The following is a 23,999-nucleotide window of genomic DNA, read 5'->3' as shown; positions in this document are numbered from 1 at the left end:
AAACCATATATATATATATATATATATATATATATATATATATATATATATATATATATATATATATATGCCCATGATTTATGCTGATTTAAATGCCATAATGAGGTCTAGGATTTAAGTGCCGGTGAATGGGTTAATGTCCTGTGGTTTTGACCATGGGTTTGACGCAGGAATGGTTAATAGGACAGGCAGCAGGTGGAGAGACATGCAGACTGATGAGCAGCAGAGGAAGCCACTGTGTGCTGACAGCCGTGGAGAAAAGAAGCAACGATTGCCCGTCACTTATTTGCCCCATGCAGCAGGCGAAATTGTTCTAATTGCAGGGTTTTAGGCACCTTTAAAAAAAAAAACAGAAAGGAGAAGAAGAAAAGGCGGAGTAGAGCTTCCAGGCATGGTTTCTCCGTCTGCCTCTGTCGTCGAACGGGACGCCGGTGAATAACAGTCCATTGTCGGGTAGATGACTTGAGGAACTCTCGTCGAAGTCAGCGGACAGAGAAAGCGGGTTTTTTTTAATGGGAAATGAATGTGACCGGGAAGCAGCAACCTGAGCTGATCGAGCGACCCGCCAGCCTCTTGGTTCCAACTTCGGCAAGTAAACCTGTTCGTGTGGATGGAATTGAATCAACTCGAAGCCCAGTGCGGTTAGCGATGTTCCCGTGAGATGTGCTTAAGTGTCGGGGCAGGTACAAGGAGCATGCACGCCCGTGTTATGGTTGGTGTGCGGAGGGAACTCCAGGCTACCTTTTAAAAACCCGACTGTTTAGTGTTTCGCTGCTTATAAATACTTGTTGGTGGCTACAGGGCTTTGATATAAAACTCTTTTCCACATAAATTGCAGCCTCTGCACATTTCGGCAAATATTTAGCAAACTATGGTGCTCGTACTTGTGCAAACGTCGAACTTTTACCATTAACGTTTCACAGTGTGCCGTTGCTCCTTCCATGCAAATACCGTGATCATCCAGGGCGGGAACAACTTGCGTGTGCGTTGCTAACAAGTTTAAAACGCATTTCATTGAAATACTATTTATCTATTTACTATTCCGTTCGTGCCGAATTCACCAGAGGACTATGCTCATTTCCCAGAGTCCCTTTGTTCTGTTGCACGAGACGTGTAAATTGACCGATAGGCAAGAACACATTAAACTATCGGATATGTAAGTGCAGGCTGGTGTGACGTTCCTTATGATGAAACGGTGCGTTTTCTTTGGTTGATTTTCCATCAGTTGAGGTCTGATGGGTCACAGCAGGTGTTCTATACGGACACACAAACACTAGAGCAGCTTCACTATTATAACTTTGCATTTTCTTGACGCTTCTTTGACGACAGTTTTGAGAGATTTTTGATTACCTTGTAGCTTATTTCTCCATAATGCCTGTAATCAACATCCACTTTCAATGAATGCCAGATTAATGTATGCCTGCCAGGTTGAGCATTAATTATATCATGACTGTTACCATTATTTTCTTTTGTCAGACAGAGACGTGTATGGAGCTGAGCTTTCCTTCTCAAGGGCTTCATGTTTAATTGGGCATTGTGGTTTAGGCTACTTGAACAAGAAAACAAATTATTTTAGACTTTTTTTTTTTTTCACAGCGAGTGGGCTGTTAAAAGCAACAAATCAAGTCTGATTAAATATTGTATTGTCTACAATTGAACCAATCATAATCTAGTCAGAAAGGGGGGAATTACATATTTCAGTTTTTACATTATGATGTTTTTTTTAATCTTTGCATTGCTTTTCAGAACCAATCAGTCATATATATTTTTAAAATTTTTTTTTTTTTTTTTTTATGTAAAAGTTGAGATAATTCCTGCTTCCATCCTCTTCTGGCTAAACATGACACACGGTTTTATCTGCTGCGTGGTGTCCAGCCGCCGGCCCGTTAATGCCTCCTCTGGACACGTGGCACCTTTCATCTCATCGGTTCCCCGGAGTCCCTCTTTTGTGGGCGCTTTCCGGTCACGAAGCATTCGCTTTTGAAAAACCGGATACCTGAGCCTCGAGGGGACACAAGTCTGCGGCTTAATTCTGCCTCGTAGAGTGTGCCCAGATTTCACACATTTCCCACTCTCCACTTACCACTGAGTGATGGCTAAAATTACACAGCAAGCAGCGATTTCCTGTTGAAACGGGCTCTTCCCACAAACACAGTTAAATGCCTGCGCCGCCCTCACTCCATCGCGCATGTTTCCGATCGCACGCGTTTCAGGGTTGTTGAGCGCGGACGTGATTGCGATTCGACGGGAAGTGAACTTGAGGTTGGCCCTTAAACAGTTCATCAGAAAAACGCTTGCAAGAAGCCATCAAATCAAATTCAGCAAACCTAAAGCGGCTCTTTAAAAATCTTACATTTGGCTTTCTGATACATTAATCAAAAGGCTTGTGTTGAAGGTGTTTCAACAGTCGTCTAGATGCAATAGACTGGTTCTTGTGATCCAAACACAAGCAGCCTTTACTTTCTTTTGTGTCAGTTGGTTTGCTTGCAAACATCTTGAGCTGTTGGCGAGTACAAACTTGTTATTGATATCAAAATTACATTTCCAATTTGAAATTGCATTTCACCCAATTCCCCCCCAATTGGCGTGACTTTTCATTTAGTTTGGTGGGTAAACCGTTTCCGTTTGGACGGTGTCCGCCGACACAGAGTTCCACCGTATTCCTCCTCTCAGCAGGCTCAATGACCATTAAAACTAAAATGTTGTTTCAGTTTATAACGACTAAGTTGAAACTTTTTTCCTATTCCGTGTATATTTTTTGTCTTGGATGCAAGACTTGTAAAAGCTTTAATCTGTTCATATGAACGGTTCATCTAATAGACTTGTTTTATCTCATTTTATGGCTTCAATTTAACATTTTCCGTTAATTCAACCGATTTCAGTGATTGTGTCTGAAATGAACGCTCAAAATGATGCTACTCCGTGACGATTAGGAGGATTGTATTATAGACTTTAGTACTGCTTCTTTTTGTCAGTCCAATCTGGCAACACTGGATTCAACAACCCGTTTTTTTTTTTAATCATGAGCCCTACTTAAAAATCTTGTGTTCTTGAGAGTTCAAATTTTAGGATGCAACTGAAGCTTACTGAAACATTTGTCGCCTATAGTTTGATGCAGGGATGATGTATTTATTTATTTTCTTTAGGCCAAACAGGAAGTTAGCATCGCACTGGTTCTCTCATTTTACCATTGATTTTGGGGTATTGGAGAAAATAAACTCTGCGGCAAACGCAAGTTCATGATACTTGCACGTTTTGTTCAGCAAGATAATCTACACAAAAGGAAACCACCGTTGTGATTTTGAAGCGTGAACGCTATCGACAGAAGTAAACGGCTAATGTTAGCCTGCCGGCGACCTAAAACCACGAACCGCCTTTTTTAAGAAGCGGAAAAGCTTCAAAATTGAAAAAGGACTTTCTATTGACCTATTTAACATCGTGGAACAACATTAAAATCTTTTAAACTTGGGTTAACCACAGACCTTATTTCATTCATCCAACCAAAAACCCATTAACCCATCGTCGAGGTAACCGGAAGTGCAAAAATGCCGACTCATTTCTGGCGTTTTAGGGCTCATTCCTGCAGCACTCTATTCAACAATTTGTCATACGCAGTCCGCCTGAGAAGTGAGCGTGACAACTTCCTCTGAGCAAATATGCCTGACCACAGTGACACTAAAATACTTACAGTGATGGATAACCATTCTCTCAGTGCCTGGCAGGATTGCGCTGGCTGTCGGTGACAATAATTTGATGGTCAACATAACCTTTTACAGAGGGAACGAGCGGCGAGGACAACCCGGATCACTAAAAATGGGATTAAATACAGTGTAATGCGGTGTGATTATTGGATAATCAAACCCACGTCCCTTTTTTTTTTTTTTTTTAAAGGCAGGATAAAATACAGTGACATGCATGTCGTATAAAATTTCCAACCCCCTGTGGTCACACGCCTGACGGTGTCTTGGCAGGAGCCGCAGAGGCATAATTATACCCCAGTGGAGTGTGAAAGTCGACGCTTTTGTATTCAGGAAGTCAATCATATTTTAACCAAATCACTTCTGCTGGAGCATGAACATGAATTCCCTTTTTATAACTCTTCATTTTCCCGGAGCCACTCAGGTAATTGGAAATGACACAAAACAATCAGACCTTATTATTGTCAAATATATAAAAATGTCAGTTTCCTAAAAAAAAAAAGAAATGGTCATATTTAGCCTGAACAATATTCACTTTTAGTCCCAATCATTGGAGTCGGTCCTTCAAAACGACGGTGTAATTCAATGACCCTAGATTAAGACTGGAAACGCGTCGTTTGACTCCTCCAAGACTTTCCTCCTTTTGCTTTATTAAATGTTTCTGCACTAAACATTATATATATATAGACCTACAGTATACATATCTAGATGTCATTTTCTGGCAGATGGCTGCCCGGTTTCACTTTTTGAAGGCATATGAACTAATGGGAACTCGAGGAGACCCACGAGAGCTGTGGAACGGGCCAAAGGGCAGACTCCAGTGTTACATCATAAATTAGTCTTTTTTAAAGATTATAATTAGTCCCTGTAGGAAGTGCTAAGTTACATATATAATACAGTGTTATGCACACTCATATTCCATAATTCAGCCGACTACAAACGCAGGCTGTAATTAAAGTCTTAATTAGGTGGCGTTTTCAATTTTTAAAGCGTCGAGAGGATGTGTTGTCGTAAATCCTGGCGCGTCAAAAGCAAGTTGCGCTGTCTCTGCTTGAAACCTTTCTTGAAATGTTTCCCCAGTAAATAAAAGGAAAGTCGTCCTCTGCATTATTAATACCCACAGCGTTTCATTAGCATTCTTATTTAGATTCGAGGCAGGGAACTTATGCATTTTAATGTCCCCGTTCATTTCCAAGTGAGATTCTAAGACATCTACCTTGCCCCTTCACCAGCCGGTAGTGGATTTCCTTCTTACCATTTATGATAACTGTGCTTTAATAAAAAAAAAAAGAAAAAGATGAGTGGGGGGAAAAAGAAAATGCAATGTTTTTTTTTGTTTGTTTTTTCATCCTTGAAATGGGAATAAACGAATGTCGGAAATATTCACAGTCCCAGATTGGTTCCTCAAAAACCTACATTCACCCCAAATTGCTCCTCCCACAGTACCAACATCAGAACACCCAATCCCCACTCATGCATACCTCCTGACTGTTACTGCATTGTTGATTGTGTGTTTAGACACAATCATTATACTCTAATACAAAGAAGGACATATACTGTCTCAGACTAGTTCCTAGCCTTGTCTACTAATTTCCTTCATCTTGTCTCTTGCGCTCACACAACCACATCTCACACGCGTCGGGACGGATTTGGGGAATTTGCGGCCATCGTCTCGTCTGCCGTGCCGCTTGTTTGAGCGGCGGGGCTCTGCGAGACGAGCCTGTTCAAACAATGAATATACAGTGGAGAGGAAACGCATCAAGTGGCTTTGATTTCCCACAGAGACACTCCGAGGGGAAGATTGAAGCGGGATGATTTTCTGTGAGCGCTGTGCATACGAGTCCCTACCAGGATATTGACACACAGCACGACGCTGCACACAGCGGATTGACTGATACACAGGGATATGGTCTGTGTAGACGATATTTTACCCGCAGAGCCATTTTTTTTTTTTTTTTTTTACCAGGATCTGTGACGTAGGAACATCAAACGGCCTCGTTTGCCATGAAGCAGGGGCGTAAACAGAGTGAGGCTGCATCTGTGTTATACAGATATGCAGGGATGATGGGTAATCTGTATGTTGATGTCGTGTCAAGTCTCTATTTGATCATGTGACGAGACGAGACGACGGATCATGACTTGTCCTGAGAGCTTTCTCTTTGACTTCTCTACTTTTAGCATAAGTAACTGTAACATGGACTGTTGATCATATATATATGCCTAATGGTGTGTGTGTGTGTGTGTGTGTGTGTGTGTGTGTGTGTGTGTGTGTGTGTTGGCGTGCACCAGTACCCTTCATAATGGCGTGCACCGGGGCCGGTCGTAACTACGCCGAATATTTGGACTGATATTGCATTTGTGATATTGGAGAGAAAATTAAATTTTGTATTGACTAACTTGTATAATCTAAGTTGATCCACTTACTTATGGTTGGTATAATCTTCCTTTAAGCCATTTTCTGACCACTAATAAAACCCTCACCAAGTATCTATCTTGCTTTGCACAGTGAAGCCCGTACCAGATCGCCAAGGTACATGATTTTAAAATTTAAAAATGGATTTTCATCTTAATAATGGCCGCAAGCACACGGCGGACGCCAGAGGGACAATTCCAGAGAGTGTGAAAGTGGCACAGTGCTTTCTCAGGACCTCCAGCAGGCAGTCTGATTAGAGTAGTTAGTCTTTTGCGCTGGAGAGGAATTCAGCCCCATTCTTCCTGCTGAATTCTCTCCAGGAGGGAGGACTTGTTGTTAACCATTGCTGTCTGCACATCCTGTCCCATTATTACAGTGCTCTGGTGGTCTTACCCTCTTCTTCCCATCTTGCTTTAATATTCAAAGCAGTGGTCTATTTTTTTTTTAGATCTTACTTATTGGTAGCGTTTTCATGAAAAACATGTCGGATGTTCTGTCACATTGGGGCGTTGATTTGGAAATACCAAAGCGGTCCTGATTCTGCAGATAAAAGCTGAAGCTTGAAGCTCAAATCCGTACATTGAATGAAAAGTGTGCAATGATGCCATCTTGGTTCTCCTACGAAATGACATTCCCACACAACTAAACTGCCCTCTGTTACGTTTTGAGGGAAACATTTTTTTTTTTCCTGGACTACAGTCACAGCTCTTAGCATTTTAAAATCACCTCGACGACCCATCTGTATTCTAACGTTACCCCATAGCTGTCCTTACTAGGCTCCTAGTGTGCTTGATCATAACTTATTTGAAGAGTTGGCTCAGTGATCAGAACAGAGATTCACTTTAATGCATCGGTTTTGGACACATTTTGTGCAGAGGTGTTCATGACCAATTGTGAACTACGGATGGATTCGATTCAGGAGTTCGGTGAGCCGTCTTCTCAGGAGGGGAAAAGCCCACAATCTTTCTTCCTTCTCATTCCGAGAGAACGGAGAGGAGTGGTTGTGAGTCAATATGCTGCACGCAGTATAAACAAATCTAAATCAATCTGTGATGTGGGGCTGCACTTGATATCATTTTTAATTATTTTTTTACATTCAAAGTTTCTAATGAGGTTTTTGAATGAAGCTATGTCTGTTGTCCAATGATGTCATCGCCCTAAAAAAAGTCTGAATCCTCAACAAAATCCTCAATTTGAAAAAAGTGATTCTTTGGATTTTTAAAAATATTTTTATATATATATATATTTTTTATAAAGGACCAGTGTAAAGGATTTGGGGGGATATATTGGCAGAAATTTATATTTTCATTGGCGTATAATCACCTGTAACCAATAAATATTGTTTTTCTTTACCTTTTAGAATCCTTCATGTTGCACCACCATGTTTCTACAGTAGCCCAGAAGGGACAAACCCAATGCTGACTCTAGTGAGGGCCTTTGGTTGTTTTTACGTTCCCTGAAGGCCACCGTAGTTCTCTGACACGCTGCGACTTACCACTGGATGTCTTTTTTAAATCCTTCACACTGTTTCTTTTTAATGAATTTAAATAGCCAGTGCATGCCTACCTTTTGTGTGGCAAATACAATACAAACATGCAGCCCATCAAGGTCACGTGATCAACGTCTCTTAGTCTGACATGTAGGCACATACTGTCAACGTCAGCCTGTACATCTTTATGCTGACTGCTGCTACGGCATTTTTGTGATTATTTCCTGTTCAATATTGGAAGTTTAGCGGCGCTATCCATGGTGCTGTAAAGGGGATTTGATTCTGGCATAATTAGCGTTAAACATTTAGTTTTGTTATGAATGTGTCTGCATGAGGAAAGAATGTGTGAAAATATTGCCCTAGTTGATCAATCAAAAATACAAAATGTATCAGTATATTCCATAAAGTTGGAGGCGTTTCTAGATTCAGACAGTCATCACATATCACTTCCTATTTGAAGGAATATCATCGGCAGACTTCAGTCTTTTATTGGTTTTGCAGCAAATACTCCCTAGCGTTCTCCTAAACAGCTTATTTAATGTATGTTTAGTTTTCATAAAACTATGATCAACTTGAGACTGCGAACAAAAAAAAAAAGTATTTAGGTTGTATTAAAAAAACCAAAAGCAGCTGTTTGGATCCAGGACATGTAATGAGGGTTTGTTCCTCTCACCGCCGCTCTAGCAACACTTTTGCATTCATAAAATGCTCAGATATTGTGAAGGTGGAGATCTCAGATTGTCTGGTATCAGTAGACTGGATTCAGATGAGCAATACAAAGTAGGATCAATGTATACATTATGTGTACAATCATATCAATAAGGCTTTATTGGTTCCCAGGAAAATCACAAGCTATACCCATCAGCATGTAAGGAAAGATATATCTACATAAACATTAAAGCGATTAACACACTAATGCATCAATAATAATAATAATAATAATAATGCAATAATGAAGTATATATTATTTGTTTGTCAAAGCAAGATGATGTTTTTCTTGTTGTATTCTAATAAAGAAGTCACTCAAAAAGGCTTCATTTGCGTATTAAAATCACTACAATTTTCCTCTGGGACAATGACCCTTAGTTTCATATCTTGTCAACGTTTTCTCTACTCTAGAGTTTGCAGGTCTGTGTATATAATAAAGAACAATATATGTCTATGTAATATAAAGAAATCGTTTAGTCTATAATGACTTTAAAGAGAAGTCCTACTGTTGAGGAACATGTTCAGCGTTGACTGCAGGGTTTACCCAGCATGCCTGAGTCATCAGCTCCCGCTTGTTTTCAAAAACACATTAAAAACAGCTTAAGTGCAGACATGCTGACGCACCGACGACTGTAATCGATCGCTGTGAATTAGAATCCGTCATGCAACTTAATGAAAACACAACTTCATAAGAGTGTTCCACATTGAATGTGCCTCTTTGCTGTCGCCACTCTTATGTAAGAGTCCTGATGGAAAGATGTGGGGATTAAAAAGCTCCACTTAATGTGGGTATTAGCAGTGTGGTAAGGCCACGTTTGGTGAAATTACCAAAGCTGTCTCATTTGAAATGATGGATTATGCTCATCTCCTTTTTTTTTTTTTTTTTTTTTAAATGCGTTTTCCAAAAAATCCATTCATATTTTTTACTTTTTTTTAACTTTGAAAGCTGCCGGACAACATCGCCTCTCGGTGCACACGAGGTAACTTTGCCACAGTTTGACCCGATTTTCTAAAATATGCGCGTTGGCAAAAAAATGCAAGCTCACAGTTTACAAAATATATGAGCTTGCTCTTTTGCCGCGGAGGCCAGACCTGCCTGCATATTTACTATCGCAAATAAATGAGTAAATGCTCGTGATCCATCTCTTTGTGATGGCTGTTATGAATACAGCAAACGCTTTGTGACTTTAGGCGCAGTTCTCTGCTTGAAGCTTTAAGAAGATTATTGATAAAAAAAAGAAAAGCCTAAACTTTCCAAAAAAGAAATCCCAGGCAAAATTAAGATGACAAATCGACATGCTTGTTCCACTGTTAAACTGAAAATCCACAGCTGGTTCGCCGCTGACACAACACTGGGTTGTTTAAATTGACTTGAAGTGCTGGCTTTTGCTTCTCATCCTCTTCTCTTGTTTTAATGCGAGTGTCTCTATATGAATCCAAATGTCTGCCTTTAGGCTGGGGGCCCACAATCAATATCTATGAGTTTCAAATGAATTCATTTGATTTTGACTGTTGATGGTGTTTTGTGGCCTTTTTTTTTTTTTTATTCATGAGGCGGTAGGTCTTTCAGTCCAGTCATGTTTCCTGCTCATTATTGTGCTTTTGTTATAGTCGGGTCCGCAGCCAGAGACAGAGAATTGGAAGTGAAGTCTCGCTGTGGCCCAGAGACAGCTCCACTCATCGTAACATGGAAACTTGATAAAAGGGTTTGTTCAACGGAAACTGAACTGATAAATCTAAAGTGTGATTCTTTACAGAGGGCTGTAAGCGTAACGAGACTCGATGGTGTTTGCTGCTACCGTGCAGGTTTGATGACGGACATTATCCGATTTGATCCGGACAAAAAATAGTGTGTGTGTGTGTGTGTGTGTGTGTGTGTGTGTGTGTGTGTGTGTGTGTGTGTGTGTGTGTGTGAGCTCTGGCCGCTGGCCACGTTTGTGTCGCTGTGACAGTTGAAGGTTATCAGTGTCTGAAAAGTTTTTCTTCCACTGTAGTTCCACAAAGCGCAGGCAGTCGAGCGTCAACCTGTCTCCTGAACAGGAAGGCAGAAATGTCAACGCATGCTCACTCCAATACCGCCGCTCGGTCAACGGCCCTCGTTAGTTTGTGTCGAGATATATATATATATATATGTATGTATGTATGTATGTATGTATGTATGTATGTGTGTATATATATATATATGCTCGTTACACGCATCGTGTCCTTTCAAAATAAGAGGTTAGGTTCAGGCGACGGCCCACAGGGTTCAGGAAACGAGCGTGGTTGACGGCGTCTAACAGCGTCTAACGTCTTTGACTTTTGCAAGTGAAAATATTCATCAGGGAGGCCTAGATGTGCGACTTCATGTCTGATCAAAAACCCGTTGACCTTGACTTGGTGTGATTGGTCTGACACATGGCCAGATAACGGCATCCGGGGCCCTCTGGGCATCAATGAGCTGTGGGCCCCGGTCGACACCCTGCAGCTGTCTCTTTTAGCGTTCTGTATGTACTCTGTCACCTTCAAGTAATGGAGCAGTTTCGACCTAAACAACATTTGACACGAGGCACTTCACCTTACTGCAACAACTCAAATGTTACTTTTGGCTGTTGTCTGGTGAATGTAGCGATCAGACGTCTGTAAAAATAATTTCAGTCAAAAGAAACACTCTGGAAAGTGTGTGTTTTTGTAGTTCAGAAAGGCTGACCTTTTTGTTTTTTTTTAGCTGCATCATTGTGCACACAGTAACACAGGGCAACAACATGGCAGGCAATGCATCTTTACAAACGGAGCTCAAAATTGCCCAACTACAAAACCTACCTGTGATGGAAACGACAGTGCAGCACGACTCTAATTTGTTGGCCCTCTGATGCTGAACGTTGGGAAAAGTCGGCCAAACTGCTTTGGAGCCAGATACCGGTATAACCGGCCAGGTCGGAGAGACGCTCCGGGTGGAACGTGAGGATTTTATATCAGAACTAGGAGCAGCATGCACGCTTTTTATTTCTTTGACTGTGTGGAAATCTGTTATTTTCATTTTCCAGATGATGAGCAAAGGTATTAAAATGTGTCTTACAGGTAAAGGACTAGACAAGCAGCTGCTACAGGACATTTAGGCTCTACATGTGAGCGTGAATAATAAGAAAAAGCAGGATAAATGCAATAATTAATAGTTAATATACATTTCAAACAGAGGCAAGAGAAAATCCAAAGTAAAGGTTAGCCGGTCGTGTCTGATGAAGGAGGTCCTCGAAGTTTTACTAACCTCCATAACATATTCAAATTGAACGCTTACCAAGCGAATAGTTGTCCATCGGGATCTCCAGTATTGGGAGAAAGTACTGTTGACAGTGTGTCAGACGCATTTAATCAACATTTAATGCTTTATGCCGCTCCTCTCGCGCACAGATTGTAACTCCGCGTCGTGAACATTAATTAGGCTGCCGCTTAAAAACAGCTCCCGCCCTCTTAGGCAAAAGCTCATTAGAGATCTAAATTGAATCGTCTATGTTTAGTTATTTATAACGTTATTTAGCTGCAAATGAAGTAGAAATCGAATGAGATGTGATAACTGATGGAGGCTGTGTCAGTGAAGGGATTTTTTTTTTCCTGCGCTGATAATAATTGGCTCCACAGCGAGATATGAGGTATTATTGACTTTTTTTTTTTTTTGCTGCTAATTATGTCATTTATCCGTTATATGAATAAGCCTAATTGTTGATTATCATTGGGTATATTGTTGGTGTTTAAATGACAAAGATTACAGTTTTAGAACCAATGACATACTTAGTTCTTTAATGCTAAACATGTAAACAATTGCAAACAGACACGCATGTAAACACTGAGATTGAAGTCATGTCCGTATGTCGTCCGATAAATTGATTGAAGTCATTATTTTTGACAGGCCTCCACTTCTTAAAGGCAGGCTGGAAGATTGGACAATGATGCGGCAGCTGATGAAAGCGTCTCGTTTCTTCCAGCAGCAGAAATGTTTTCGCTTTAAGTTAAAAGCTGCAAACCTGACAGTAGTGCGTCACTTCCAGTGAACTTTGAAACTAACATGTCTCTTAACAGCATTTTTTAGAAAAAGAAAAAAGGGAAAAAAAGAAGCATCCTGGCAGGAATTGATCCACCGAGCAAAACACTATGATTTTCTTCCGCTTCAAGTGTGCCAAGCAAAGTAAAATCTACACTGATGCACTTCTTTCAACTGTGAAAAGTGTACTTTACCCTCTCCCACTGGAACCGCAGCTGTGACGCCTCGGTACAAACACTGTAAACAGTCGAGAAGACGGTTAGCAGCCGCCGTCTCCTCACAATTCTAAAGGCGCTAGCGTTTGTAGAAAAGACGACGCGTCTCTTGAACCTCGTTTGTCGCAACCCTGACTGAAGACGCACACTGATGTTCGCTCAGGCAGAGAAAGCAGTCTTCTCGTTTTGTGCTTGAAGCAGACACACTAACGACACTCCACGACATCCGCTCGGCCGCACACGGTGTAAATTACAGCGTGGAGGCCAGCAGTCTGCGTTAATTATGCTCCAGACAGTCTACCGGACAGGATGCCGGTCAACCACCATCAATGGCCGACGTCGATGCTACCGGAAGCTGCGGCTGCTCACGAGCCCGAGCCTTACCGTGTGTCCGGATGCGAAGGACAGCGCCAACTGAGACCGATTTTGAAAATGTTACAAGCGCAACATTTTTCGTTTCATTCTCGGGCTGGATGTACTCTGGTAAACATACAGAGATGAGAGGAGAAAGAGTTCCTGGTGAGTTCTGAGAACAGCGTGTTGCTTGCTAGCTCACAGCAAGTGCCAGTGGTTGACACACTGCTTGGGGGGGGGGGGGGGGGGAATAAACACAGGCTGCACAAACAATCCAGCAGTCGAATTTGCTTTTCCGTATAAAAGCGCCTTTACGGTGATTTGCTGATGGGAAAAAAAACTTTTTAATTGAGAAAAAAGCAAGCATGGAGATTGCTGGGAGCTTAGTAGAAATTATTTGTCATTTTCTTGGGGAAAAAAAGAAAACACTTGAAAGCAAAACCTATTAGATCGGCTTTTTGCAACGTGTGATGGGGTCCTACATGGACACTATTTTCTGCAACAATTGGAACAGTTTTGGTTGTCTATGCTCTTCTGTTTGATTTTGAAGTGGGCTCTTCTGGGGGGAAAAGGCGATGTCACAGACTTCCGAGCACCAATTGGTTTATTAATTTCGCAACGTAAGACCGTTGTTTGGTAATGTTGCCAGGCCACTATCAATCACATCTTATCAAACCACACCACACTGTCCAGATAAAGGAGATTGGTGACGTTTTTTTGAGTGTTAAACACTGAATATAAGGGTGGTTGTCCTCAAACTTATATACTAAATTGTATAACTGTGCCATGATGAAACACGTAGAAATGTATAAACTCAATATGCTGAGAGTGGTACGTTGGGGACTCATCTCCGTCTTGAAATGAAAGAATGTTAACATCCTCTAATCAGAACCCCGCTCCTCTCCCCACAGCGTCCGATTGATTTTCACAGAACAGCAGAAGGCCGTTCTCTGCTTTCTGTGTCCTGGAAATGAAGCCATCGACGCGTCACAGAATCAGGCGAATCAGCGCTGATGTTGACCCTGGAGAAAGCGATGGGGTGTCGTAGAAGCATTGAGTTCTTAAATTGTCCTCGCTTACCCGCTGACTAGTTTGGCAAGCTGACATTAGCTCGCTAATTCCACCGTGTTTTCATGCTAATTTCACTGGTTACAGAAAACGAGTGGATCAGCGCGCCGGTAGCCGGCGGCACAGCTTTTGTCCCTGCTCCCCACTGTAAGTCTTTCGTGGTCTGATGAATCCTCACACCATGTTGCTATTTTCCTAGCTACTGTAGGTATTCGTTAACGTTACATCGAGGCTTTTGTCATACGTAATTACACCACTCAGCCCCCTTTTGCCTAATTTTTTTTTGTATTTTGTCAAAATGATGCAGTGGGTGGATTGAAGCTCAGACCTGGGGCTGAGGTTGAATACTTAAAAGGTAAAAGTCATTTTCAGGCTCTTTCAGTGTATAAATAAAGAGATGAGGCTTGAGGCATCCACATGAATATGTTATCCAATCTATCTTCTTCACTGTACGTGCACTCTGCCTCGCTCTTTATCATTTAGCAATGCAAATCAAATCACCGAATGGAAAGAAACCGAGCCTCTCCTCGGACTCACCATTGATGGGTTCCCCGCTGCCGACATGGCTATTAGCGCCCCTCTAGCCGGTGTGACGAATCCGGCTAATCGCCAACTGTCAGGTCAAATTAGCACTCCGATTCACAGAGGACAGAGAGTGTGAAGCAAGTATGTTTAGGAGAGCCTTGGAACGTCAACAACAAAAAAAAAAATAAAAAAGCCTTCGACCTTCTCCTGTCTTTGCGAGTTCAGAGATCTCCACAGCATGCGTGCCACGAGTTCTGTCCATTCTTTAACTAACTCGGCAACCCCTGCTGACGTTAACAAGTCATACTTCAGAAAAACAGAACTACAAACGAAACCTTCCAGTGATTTCATTAGATGAACGCCTCAAATGTAGCCATGCCAACATCAGGATCGTTAATTGCAAACATGTTCTTTTTTTCTTTTCCTCCTTTTTGAAGGTCTTTTTGCAGTTGTTCATAATTTAGATCCTTCTGTCGGGGCAAATTGCAGATATCGAGTGAGGCCTTATGCAATGCCTATGACTGACGCCGTGATCTCCGTTTGAGCTCGCTCACCTACTGTGTTTGAAGATACCCTCCAACTAAACAAATTATACATGCTCACCCTCCAGCACTATTCCTTCTTTCACCATCTTCAGACAACTTTTGGGTCTAGCTTTGATTTTCCTTCAGTATTGTACATAGACTCCCAGATGCTACCGAGGATTCGGTGACCTCCCCCGCCTTCTGCAAATCTTTATTTAATGAGGCAACTTGGCGGACTTCATCATTTTTTTTTTTTTTGCTCAACACACTTGCGTTGGCCAGTGCACACCAGCACATTATCAAATTTGGACATTAAAACATCCAGGCGAACAAACTTCTATATTCTATCGTCCGCCGGTTTAAATGACAAACTTCTCGATGTCTATAGCAGTTGTCACTAATTAATGTTAATGGCGTAAATTACTTGCCAAACAGATTATTGACACTTGTGGCTGTTGTCTGATAATACACTTTTTGCAAGCTGGTTCCTGTTCGGCCAAAGATACTTTGTGAGGTAAAAGAAGCATGACTGTAAAACTACTGTAATATTTTCAACGGATGGTGTGTTTTTGTAGCTTTTTAGCCGTTAGAATCTCCCAGTTCAATTTTCCATCTTGTCCTATTAATATTTTAAGCTGATCCACTCTTTTGAATCAGAACCTCTAGTATTAAGAGCAAGGAGCTTGTGAAGAATAAAGTGTTAAAGTCAGTATTCTACAGCTGTTATTTCAAGGTTATATTAAATCAGTAGTTCATGTCTTCTCTGCTCATCTTGTATTCAAGCTTTTTATGAGTTATGATAAAAATAAATTATGCTGCCACTCAAAACTGAAGTGCTTCTGCCTTCTCTGCCAACAAAGAGATCAGATCTTAAGAACGTCTATGGGGTTTTATTTTAAGCTTTTGATACAGATGTTCAGAGTGGAAGACAAATGGATTTGATAAGAGACTCAAAACACAGCACAACTCATCATTTTGCTTGTTAATGCAATAAAATGTATTCAAACGGTACAGATACTAAATTTAAAAAGCATTTCATTCTGTAAATGTGCTATATTAACTTTGATAGTGTGTCTGCATAAAGCAGAAGGCGTTTCAACAATTTTGTTTTTTAGTTGTCTGTCTCATGTGTGTCTGACGAAACAGATATATTTATTTTTGATAAATCCAGCTGTCTATACAGGCCTCGTAGCAGCTTGTGTTATACGTGTGTAAGTGAGTTCCAGATTATTTTCCTGTTTTATCCAAAAAAACGACAGTGGCTCTCTCTGAGCGATGCCAAAACGCAGTCTTGACCCTGGACTCAGATCTTGACTCTGGACTCGACTCAGGTTTTGTCTCTAGGTCTTGACTCTGGACTTGACTCTGTACTTTACTCGGGTCTTGACTCTGTAGTTGACTCTGGGTCTTGACTCAGTTTTTGCCTCTGGACTTGACTTGGGCCTTGACTCTGGTCTTGACTCTGTAGTTGACTCGGGTCTTGACTCTGGACTTGACTCATTTTTTGCCTCTGGACTTGACTCAGTTTTTGTCTCTGGACTTGACTCTGGTCGTGACTCGGGTCTTGACTCTGGACTTGACTCAGTTTTTGCCTCTGGTCTTGACTTTGTAGTTGACTCGAGTCTTGACTGTGGACTTCTCCAAGACATGAGACCTTCGCTCTGTTCCATCTCAGCTGATCCGTAAAGGACCCGAGGACAGTCAGACCCAATCCGAATAGACCTGAGTATAATTGGACCCGACCTTAAGTACCGTCAATCCAAAACAGAGAGAGAGCAGCAACATGATGCCTCACAGACTGAGCGACACAGTCAATACCATGTCATTGTTAATGCACTTTAGTTCACACTTTCCCTCCACCAGATAATCCCACATTATTCACATGTGAGGATTATGACTCACCGCAGGATCTGAGCTCCCCCCGGATCCACTCGGCTGCATATTCACACACAGACCTCGAGTCCTGAACTCCAGCCGAATCGATCAGACTGGAGAAGACTAAATTGGACCAGGCCCAGGTTTGGTCCTGGTTCAGGTCCTTGATACTAGGAACCAAGCACATCGTAAACATTTCTAATGCGATGCCCTTTCGACACTCAAATTATCTGCTGAGCAGATGAAATGATTTGTGTTTTTAATTATCGGTTATTGCAGCGGTCAAAGGTCACTTCATCACAGCGCTTTGTGAAAGTAACAGCTTGGCTCTGACGATTCTCAAACCGATCTCACTTTAGCAAAAATGATTCATCCACACACGTTACAAAACGACCACGGCGTCGATGTTTACCATGAGTCGAATCAAAACCTCCCCGACACTCATCAAAACAACAAAAAAACTGACATTTTAAGCTTCACAAATACAGCATTCATTGCAGAGTTGCTGTGGATTGCATTAGGTTGTCAGCTTCACAGTGCGGCTCTGAACTTTTTAAGGGAAAAGAGGACACAATTTGACCACAGTCAGCGCAGTGAATATGATATGCTGTCACAAGATTCTAACTCACTTCAGCTTTGAATATAGTGCAGATACATGTGCTTCTGCAGCGGCCGTGTGATTTGAATGTTAACCGCGTTTTTGTTTTGTTTTTTTTGTCATTGGATTAAAGAATTTCTGACAATATACAACCATCTTAACAAGACTGTATTATATACACGTGTCCCACACGGTGGCTTTCATCCCCTCTACTGTTTTCAATCTGCACAAACGTAATGAGGTTGCAAGACGGCACCATAGTCTCTAGAATATGCTTTATGATCCCACATGGCTGCACACAGTCACACATGAGGAGGCTGGCAGAAGCACAGGGCCTATAAAGAATAAGCCCAAGAGGTGGTACTTTAATTTAATTTTTTGGGGGACATCAGTTTTCACTTCCCCCACACCTTTCCAACACTATGGATTTATTACTTGAAGGCACCCATCACTAAATACTTTGCTGATAATATGTAACCACTCCATGGTCACCATAGCGATTTTTAATCGCCCATCAAGGCTCTCCCTGTCCGTCAAGTGCAACCATTCACACCGAAGCAAACATCGGTGTGCTGGTTTAATTAGGTGCCCAGCAAAGGTGAAAGGTGTCTTTGTGCAACGCTATCAGACGAAGATAAGGAAGCATAAGGTATGATACAAAAGAATATTTTGTGCATGGTTTTTTTTCTCCAAAAAAAAATGAATCAAAATGGAAGCAGCGTCTAAGTTTCGATCCTGTGGGTGGGTTGTTTTCCATGGCAGCTTTTCTGTGAGCCGGTGGTGAACTGTCAAACCCCTTTTGCCCTTTTCAAAAAGTCAATTTTTGAACAAATTCCACACACCGCAGGTGCTTCACGTTCATGCGATCGCGATCATTTTGATTCCAACTGGAAGTCCGTTTCCGCTGAGGTGTAGTCGGCATTAGCTGTCACTCTCTGGGTCCGTTTGTGCTGATGGCAAATGACAGTCAAAACTCGTAGCTGTGAGTGCTCCTCACATACGTTATATTACGTTGAGGTTTAAAATCACAACACGGAGTAACATAGAACGTGTTCAAATCCCAGGAAATCTCCAAAACTGGAAACTCTTATGTAGCGAAGAGGTTGAGCAGAGACAAAGGAAAAGCTACGGCTAGATGAATGCTGCCTTTGTGTGCCGTCAAACTTTTAGGCTTGTTTTGTACACCCACTGGATATATCTACTGTGCTGCCCAGCAGCAGGAAAAGAGCTTGACCTTCATTCCAAAGTCTCTTAAAAAGAGAATTGGTTGACCTCACTCGCGTACGGATTGTCACCTTTTTCACCAACTCCATCATCTATGAAAAGGTCAATCTTCTGCTATTCTACACAAATCTGCCTGCAGAAGAACACACCACTCGCATTTGTTTTTTTCTGTGCTCCTCCTGCTCTTCTTATTACTGTCAGTGTTGTCTTATAAGCATTTCAGTTTGACACCCGTTACACTTAGATCAGGACAATCCAGGCAATCACTAAATTGTTCACGAAAACAACTTTACGACCACGTTTCCAGTTGTTGTGAGGATAACTTCTCTTGTGAAGTAACCGATGTTTCCTGTCCCTAGGTTTATTTTTGTATTGTTCTATCAAATAATCAATGATGTAAAAAGAATGTCAAAGGCCCAGCACTAAAAGCAAACGTAAAGCATTGATAAAAGGGTTGAAATGGTAAGGAGCTCGATGTAGTGCAACTTGTCTTTCATCAACAGTGTCGTAGGAGGCGTTTAATGATACTTCAGCTGAAAGGGAAACCTAGAGAGTAAAACCTGCCACAGTATGAAATGAAAGAGGGGGTGGGCACAATAACCGAAATACATGAGAAAAACACGGCAATAAATCATATCTTATGTGAAGCTTCATTTCTGGTGAGACTGTCAAAAACATGCTGATTCCAGTCTGTTGAGGCCCCGGTCTGCAATTAAGCCACTGAGTTTTGTGTCTGCCTCTTCTGAAATCCCCCTGGAACGCATTAGATTTGTAAACACTGAGTCAGTTGTAGCAGACGGCTGAAATATGAAAAATATTATGTTACTTATAGACTGTTTTTAACAAAGGAAGTGCTTTTAAAAATCGTCCGTGGCAACCAATGTTTACAGGTTAGCTAATTTCATTTCCTGGTTGAGGTTATTGCCTGTTGGGGTGTATTGGACTCCGTCATATTTGCGCTCTCCTCGCATATTAAGCCTCTTCTGTAACTCGCAGTCAAGTCACTTCAGTTCAAATGGCAATTTTTTATTTTTTTTTCCCTCATCAAACATGAGCTGTTGTCCTTTTCATTTGTTTACATGTCGCACCATCCATCAATCGTATTGACTCCGGTGGCAGGATTTTGATGAACCTCTGGAAAATAATGGGGTTTTCAAAACGCGAGGGAATTGAGCATCTCACCGCTGTGTTCAGCCATTTGCAAAATGATGTACTGTGGATATTTATTATGCCAGAAAAAAAAAAAGATTGAGTATGTCCCAATACTTAGTATGTCAAATGCAGTATGCGAAAAAAAATACCAGGATGTTCTACGGTCGCATTTTGCAGTATGCAAGCCAGCGTGCTTTTTTTTTTTTGGCTATTCTGACCCACAATCCTTTGCGCAGCAGATGTAATGAGCAAGAGGGTCAAAATTCAAGGTGCAATGTTATGACGAAGTAGTGTGTCCTACTTGAATGCATAGAGCGGTGTTTGGCACGGCCAGCTGCAGAATGCACTTAAAGTAAAAAGACAAAGTATGCTGAGAGCCGAACAAAATGTCATTGGGCTTCATTGGGTGCTTTTCAGTAGGCTTAAGCACCTCCTTGAATCTTTTCCTTGCCTCCTCTCCTTGTGTCTTAGTCACGCCCACAGGAGATGAGAGAAGAGGAGGCAGCGGGTGTTTGAAATGAGACACTCTGAGCCGCAGTAGTTAACTTTGTCAAGTAAACCTTAAAGAGCTACACCTTATTCAGGTCAGGGGTGGACTCAACACATTCAGAGGCCTTTTTACAGAGCCTTGATTTGAATCATGGAACCTCCAGCATAAAGATGGTGAATTCAATTCCGAAGAATACATTTGGACCATGTTACGTCGCCTCAATGTAGGGATACTTAGTTGGTAAGGTGTTTGCAGATGGTGACAGAGCAGTGACAGTGCATGGAATTCAAGGGTGAACTAAAACTGCACTGTGTTATGTGTTTGTGTGGCTCTTCACCTCGTCAACGATAATCATAGTGTCAAGTGTGACATCCGTGCTTTGTTCTTTTATCCGAGTCAGCTGTACTCAAAGTGTCCGAGTGCAATTTTCCTGAACTTTTGCATGTCCCCCTTTTTTACATTTTATTTTATTATTTTTATTACATAAAGATATGAAGTTCAAAACCTGCAATCCTTTTTTTTCTTCTTTTCTTTCTATTACACAAAAGTTCACTCTTTCCCAATGTCAGGCAAAACCAATTACCGCAAAAAGTAGACCAGTAGAACGGAGCACACGAGTGACACATTGAGAAAAGAGGATTAAAATGTTCATTGTGTAAATAATTGCTCTGCTTGGCAAAATGTCAATTCCTCTTCTCAATTCCAACAGACAAAATCTGGAATTGCTTTGCTGTACAATGAGGAGACCAACAATACCTATGATGTCTGCCTGAAACTGACCAAAGAGGTATTAACCATACAGAAGCTGGACGTGGTTTGCACGAGTGAAAGTGAATCCCCGGTAAATGTAAGTGCGCCCGAGGGCTCCAGACTTTTGCAATCGCAATGCATGACTCATAACTACGGCATGCTGTTTCAATGTTCACAATATCCTATTGCCAATAAGAAACTCCCACTTTCTAAAGCACAGAACTGTTGTACTGCGAAGACAGGCGACTGGCGGTCTGGGCTTAAGCATTAAAGTAAGCACATTTTTTTTGGATTATGGAGAGGTGAAAATGAGAAAGCTGGTTCAGCAGCGAATTTCGTCACCGAAACTTAACAACGGCCATCCTCATTTATTCTCTCCTGCTTTTCAGGGCGGTGCAGAGCACAACGTGCCTGTGGTTATTTCAAAGATTTTCAAAGATCAAGTAGGTAAGAAAGTGTTTCATTTCTCTACTTCATTTTGGGATCTGGTTTTTCGATGCAGTGTTAAATGTCATTAATCAACCTGATTATGAAAATGTTAATGACTTAGAAAGAGACGGTGGATATTTTACAAGTGGCATTTAAGTTCACAATGGAATTTTGAGAGCAACAATGATTTCCTTTAGAGCTAAGTATTGGGTGAGGAAATATTCAGAAGTTAAAGAGAAAAAATCGAAGAGTGAAGAAATTGGTTGAATTTGGGGAAATCAAAGAGAAACATTCAATTTTGCTCTCTTTACAAGAGGTAGGGAAGGAGGGGTCCTAAAAGTTGGAGAGAAGAGAGCAGTACAAATGAAAGCAGAAGAGCCTACTACTCCCTTAATGCAATTCAAAAGCATCTTCCATCCAGCCCTAGCCTAGCTTAGCATAAAATGTGGGGAAACAATTTGACTGGTTCTAAAAAAGTATGCCTACATGAAAATATGTTCATCAATGTGTCTTTGTCCAATCCGCACATAAACATCAATCTGTGATTTGTACTGGTTGGTATGTGAGAGTATCAAACCCGGTAACCTTATCGACTTCCGGAAGCTGCACACAGTCACTGCGCCCAGCTGCTGTCCGTCAAGAAGTTCCAGAGCGTAAAAACAATAAGTGTTAAAAACAACTTTGCATTCCCCTTTAATAAGTGGTTTTAAGCTTCGAAAAGCAACTTGCCATTGGTCACTAGTCAATACAGTCATTAAACAAACAAGATGCATAAGTCTCCTTTTAACCTGTCTTTGTGCTAAGCTAAGCTAAGCTAAGCATGTCCCGACTCCAGCTCCATGATATGAGATTATCAATCCTCTCTTCCTTCTCTCAGAAAGAAAGCAACTAACCCTTTTCCCCTCCCAATTTTTTTTTTGACGCACTGTATTTCTTTTAAAATCATTTAGTTTTTTTTGGTTGGACTGTTAATATACTCCCACTGGTAGACACTAAAAGATGAGCTGTTTTCAAGTAGGTAACATAGTGAAAAGGAAAAGAAAAGTAACCAAAAAAGTGTGAAAAGAAACACTGAAAGGGAGTAAACAATTAGCAGAGTGTACTCATGCTGTTAGCTAGACGGAGAAGAAAAGGCTTAAATCGTGTTCGTCAGTTAAATTGTAAGAACTGATGACCTCTCGCTATCCTGTTGGGATGCAATATCAGAGCCTCATGTGAGTGAATCGTTTCCATGTCATTTGTCCTTTTGCCCACATCCCTCTTAATACCTTTTTTTTGGGAGCCGAGAAAAGCATGTCTTCATATCCCCGGGGGCGGTAAGAGCCCCTTTGACAAAGCTTTACAAATCTTCTCACAACAGGGCTCTCATTGTTTTCCTCCCGTGCCGCTGCAAATGAGTTTATATCCCGATTAGTTTCAAATTTCATGCTTTCCTGTGTTCTTTCTCCGAGCCGACGTTGCCGGAGATTAGTCGGACAGAGACACCGCTTGCTATTTCCCCCACATTACCATGTATGAAATGAGCAATTATTTTCTAATGTTTTCATTAACCTCTGACACTTGACAACTGACGCCTGCAGCCGATCAGACGGGGAAGCTATTCGTCGGGGACGCCGTGTTGCAGGTTGGTACATCGGTTCGTGACTTCATTTGCTTCGAGGTTGATCCGGGTCACTGCCAAGAGTGACAACTTGTTGCATCTCAATTTCAACCCTCTTCTGTTTTGACAGTGTAATTTCATTTACAAAATGGGAAAAGACTATTTTTTTTTTCTTCTTCATTTGAAGTTTAAACTGCATGACATTAATCAAATGAGTCTTTTAATGCCTGTGCTCATCATTTTGTGGTCAAACATATTCTTCTTTAATTCTGTGGTAGATTAATCATAAGGTCTATAATCATCTGTGTCGTATTTAGTAATGGCGTTCATTTAATCTTTTAAAAAGTTAATTTGAATCTGTCTGGCAGGTTTATTTGGCGTGCTGTTTATCTAGAAAACCCAGTAGATTCATCGGACAGCCAAGCAATATTAATACTCATATGGGAAGTTATTAGTAATTATGCTATAAATTGAATTGCTATTGCTTTCACCTTTTGGATAATGTGTGTCATATTTATGTGCAATGACTTTGAATTGTCACACTGCAGAATATTGCAGCTATTTGCATTCCATAAGCCATGGCAGGGGAGGCAGCACATCAGGGGAGGGTTAGAATAGAATAGGGTAGGAGGGAAAATACACTTTCTATTCTAATACGAAATAACATCAATGTTTAGCTGCTATGGGCCTTAGACACAGTTGTTTTGTGTCCCTTTTGTAGTGTGGTCTTGTTGCCTCTTTGTCGTCGTTTTGAATCTCTTTGTAGTCATTTTTTGTCGTTGTGGTTGTTTTGTGTCTCTTTGTGGTTGTTGTGTGTCTCTTGGTGGTGGTTTTGTGTCTCTTGTGATCATTTTGTGTGTCTAAGTGGG

At 41.3% G+C, this 23,999-nt stretch overlaps 1 protein-coding gene across 1 annotated transcript in view; it reads left to right on the top strand.

Annotated features, from left to right (window-relative positions):
- Positions 1 to 215: 215 nt before the first annotated feature.
- The window catches only part of sntg2 (syntrophin, gamma 2), a 74,862-nt gene continuing 51,078 nt past the window's right edge, over positions 216 to 23,999 (top strand). The window contains exons 1-5 of the mRNA XM_068718038.1: positions 216 to 588; positions 21,061 to 21,198; positions 21,317 to 21,373; positions 21,491 to 21,548; positions 23,111 to 23,154. Coding sequence (XP_068574139.1) covers positions 520 to 588; positions 21,061 to 21,198; positions 21,317 to 21,373; positions 21,491 to 21,548; positions 23,111 to 23,154 — 366 coding nt within the window. The 5' untranslated portion in view covers positions 216 to 519. The remainder of the gene's footprint in view (positions 589 to 21,060; positions 21,199 to 21,316; positions 21,374 to 21,490; positions 21,549 to 23,110; positions 23,155 to 23,999) is intronic.

The sequence above is a fragment of the Cebidichthys violaceus genome, unplaced genomic scaffold (genome assembly GCF_023349555.1).
Source record: "Cebidichthys violaceus isolate CVI_PGR_0920_01 unplaced genomic scaffold, fCebVio1.0.p SCAF_22, whole genome shotgun sequence".
Classification (NCBI taxonomy): domain Eukaryota; kingdom Metazoa; phylum Chordata; class Actinopteri; order Perciformes; family Stichaeidae; genus Cebidichthys; species Cebidichthys violaceus.
Note: the sequence above shows the minus strand (reverse complement) of the source record. Positions and strands in the feature narration are given on the sequence as shown.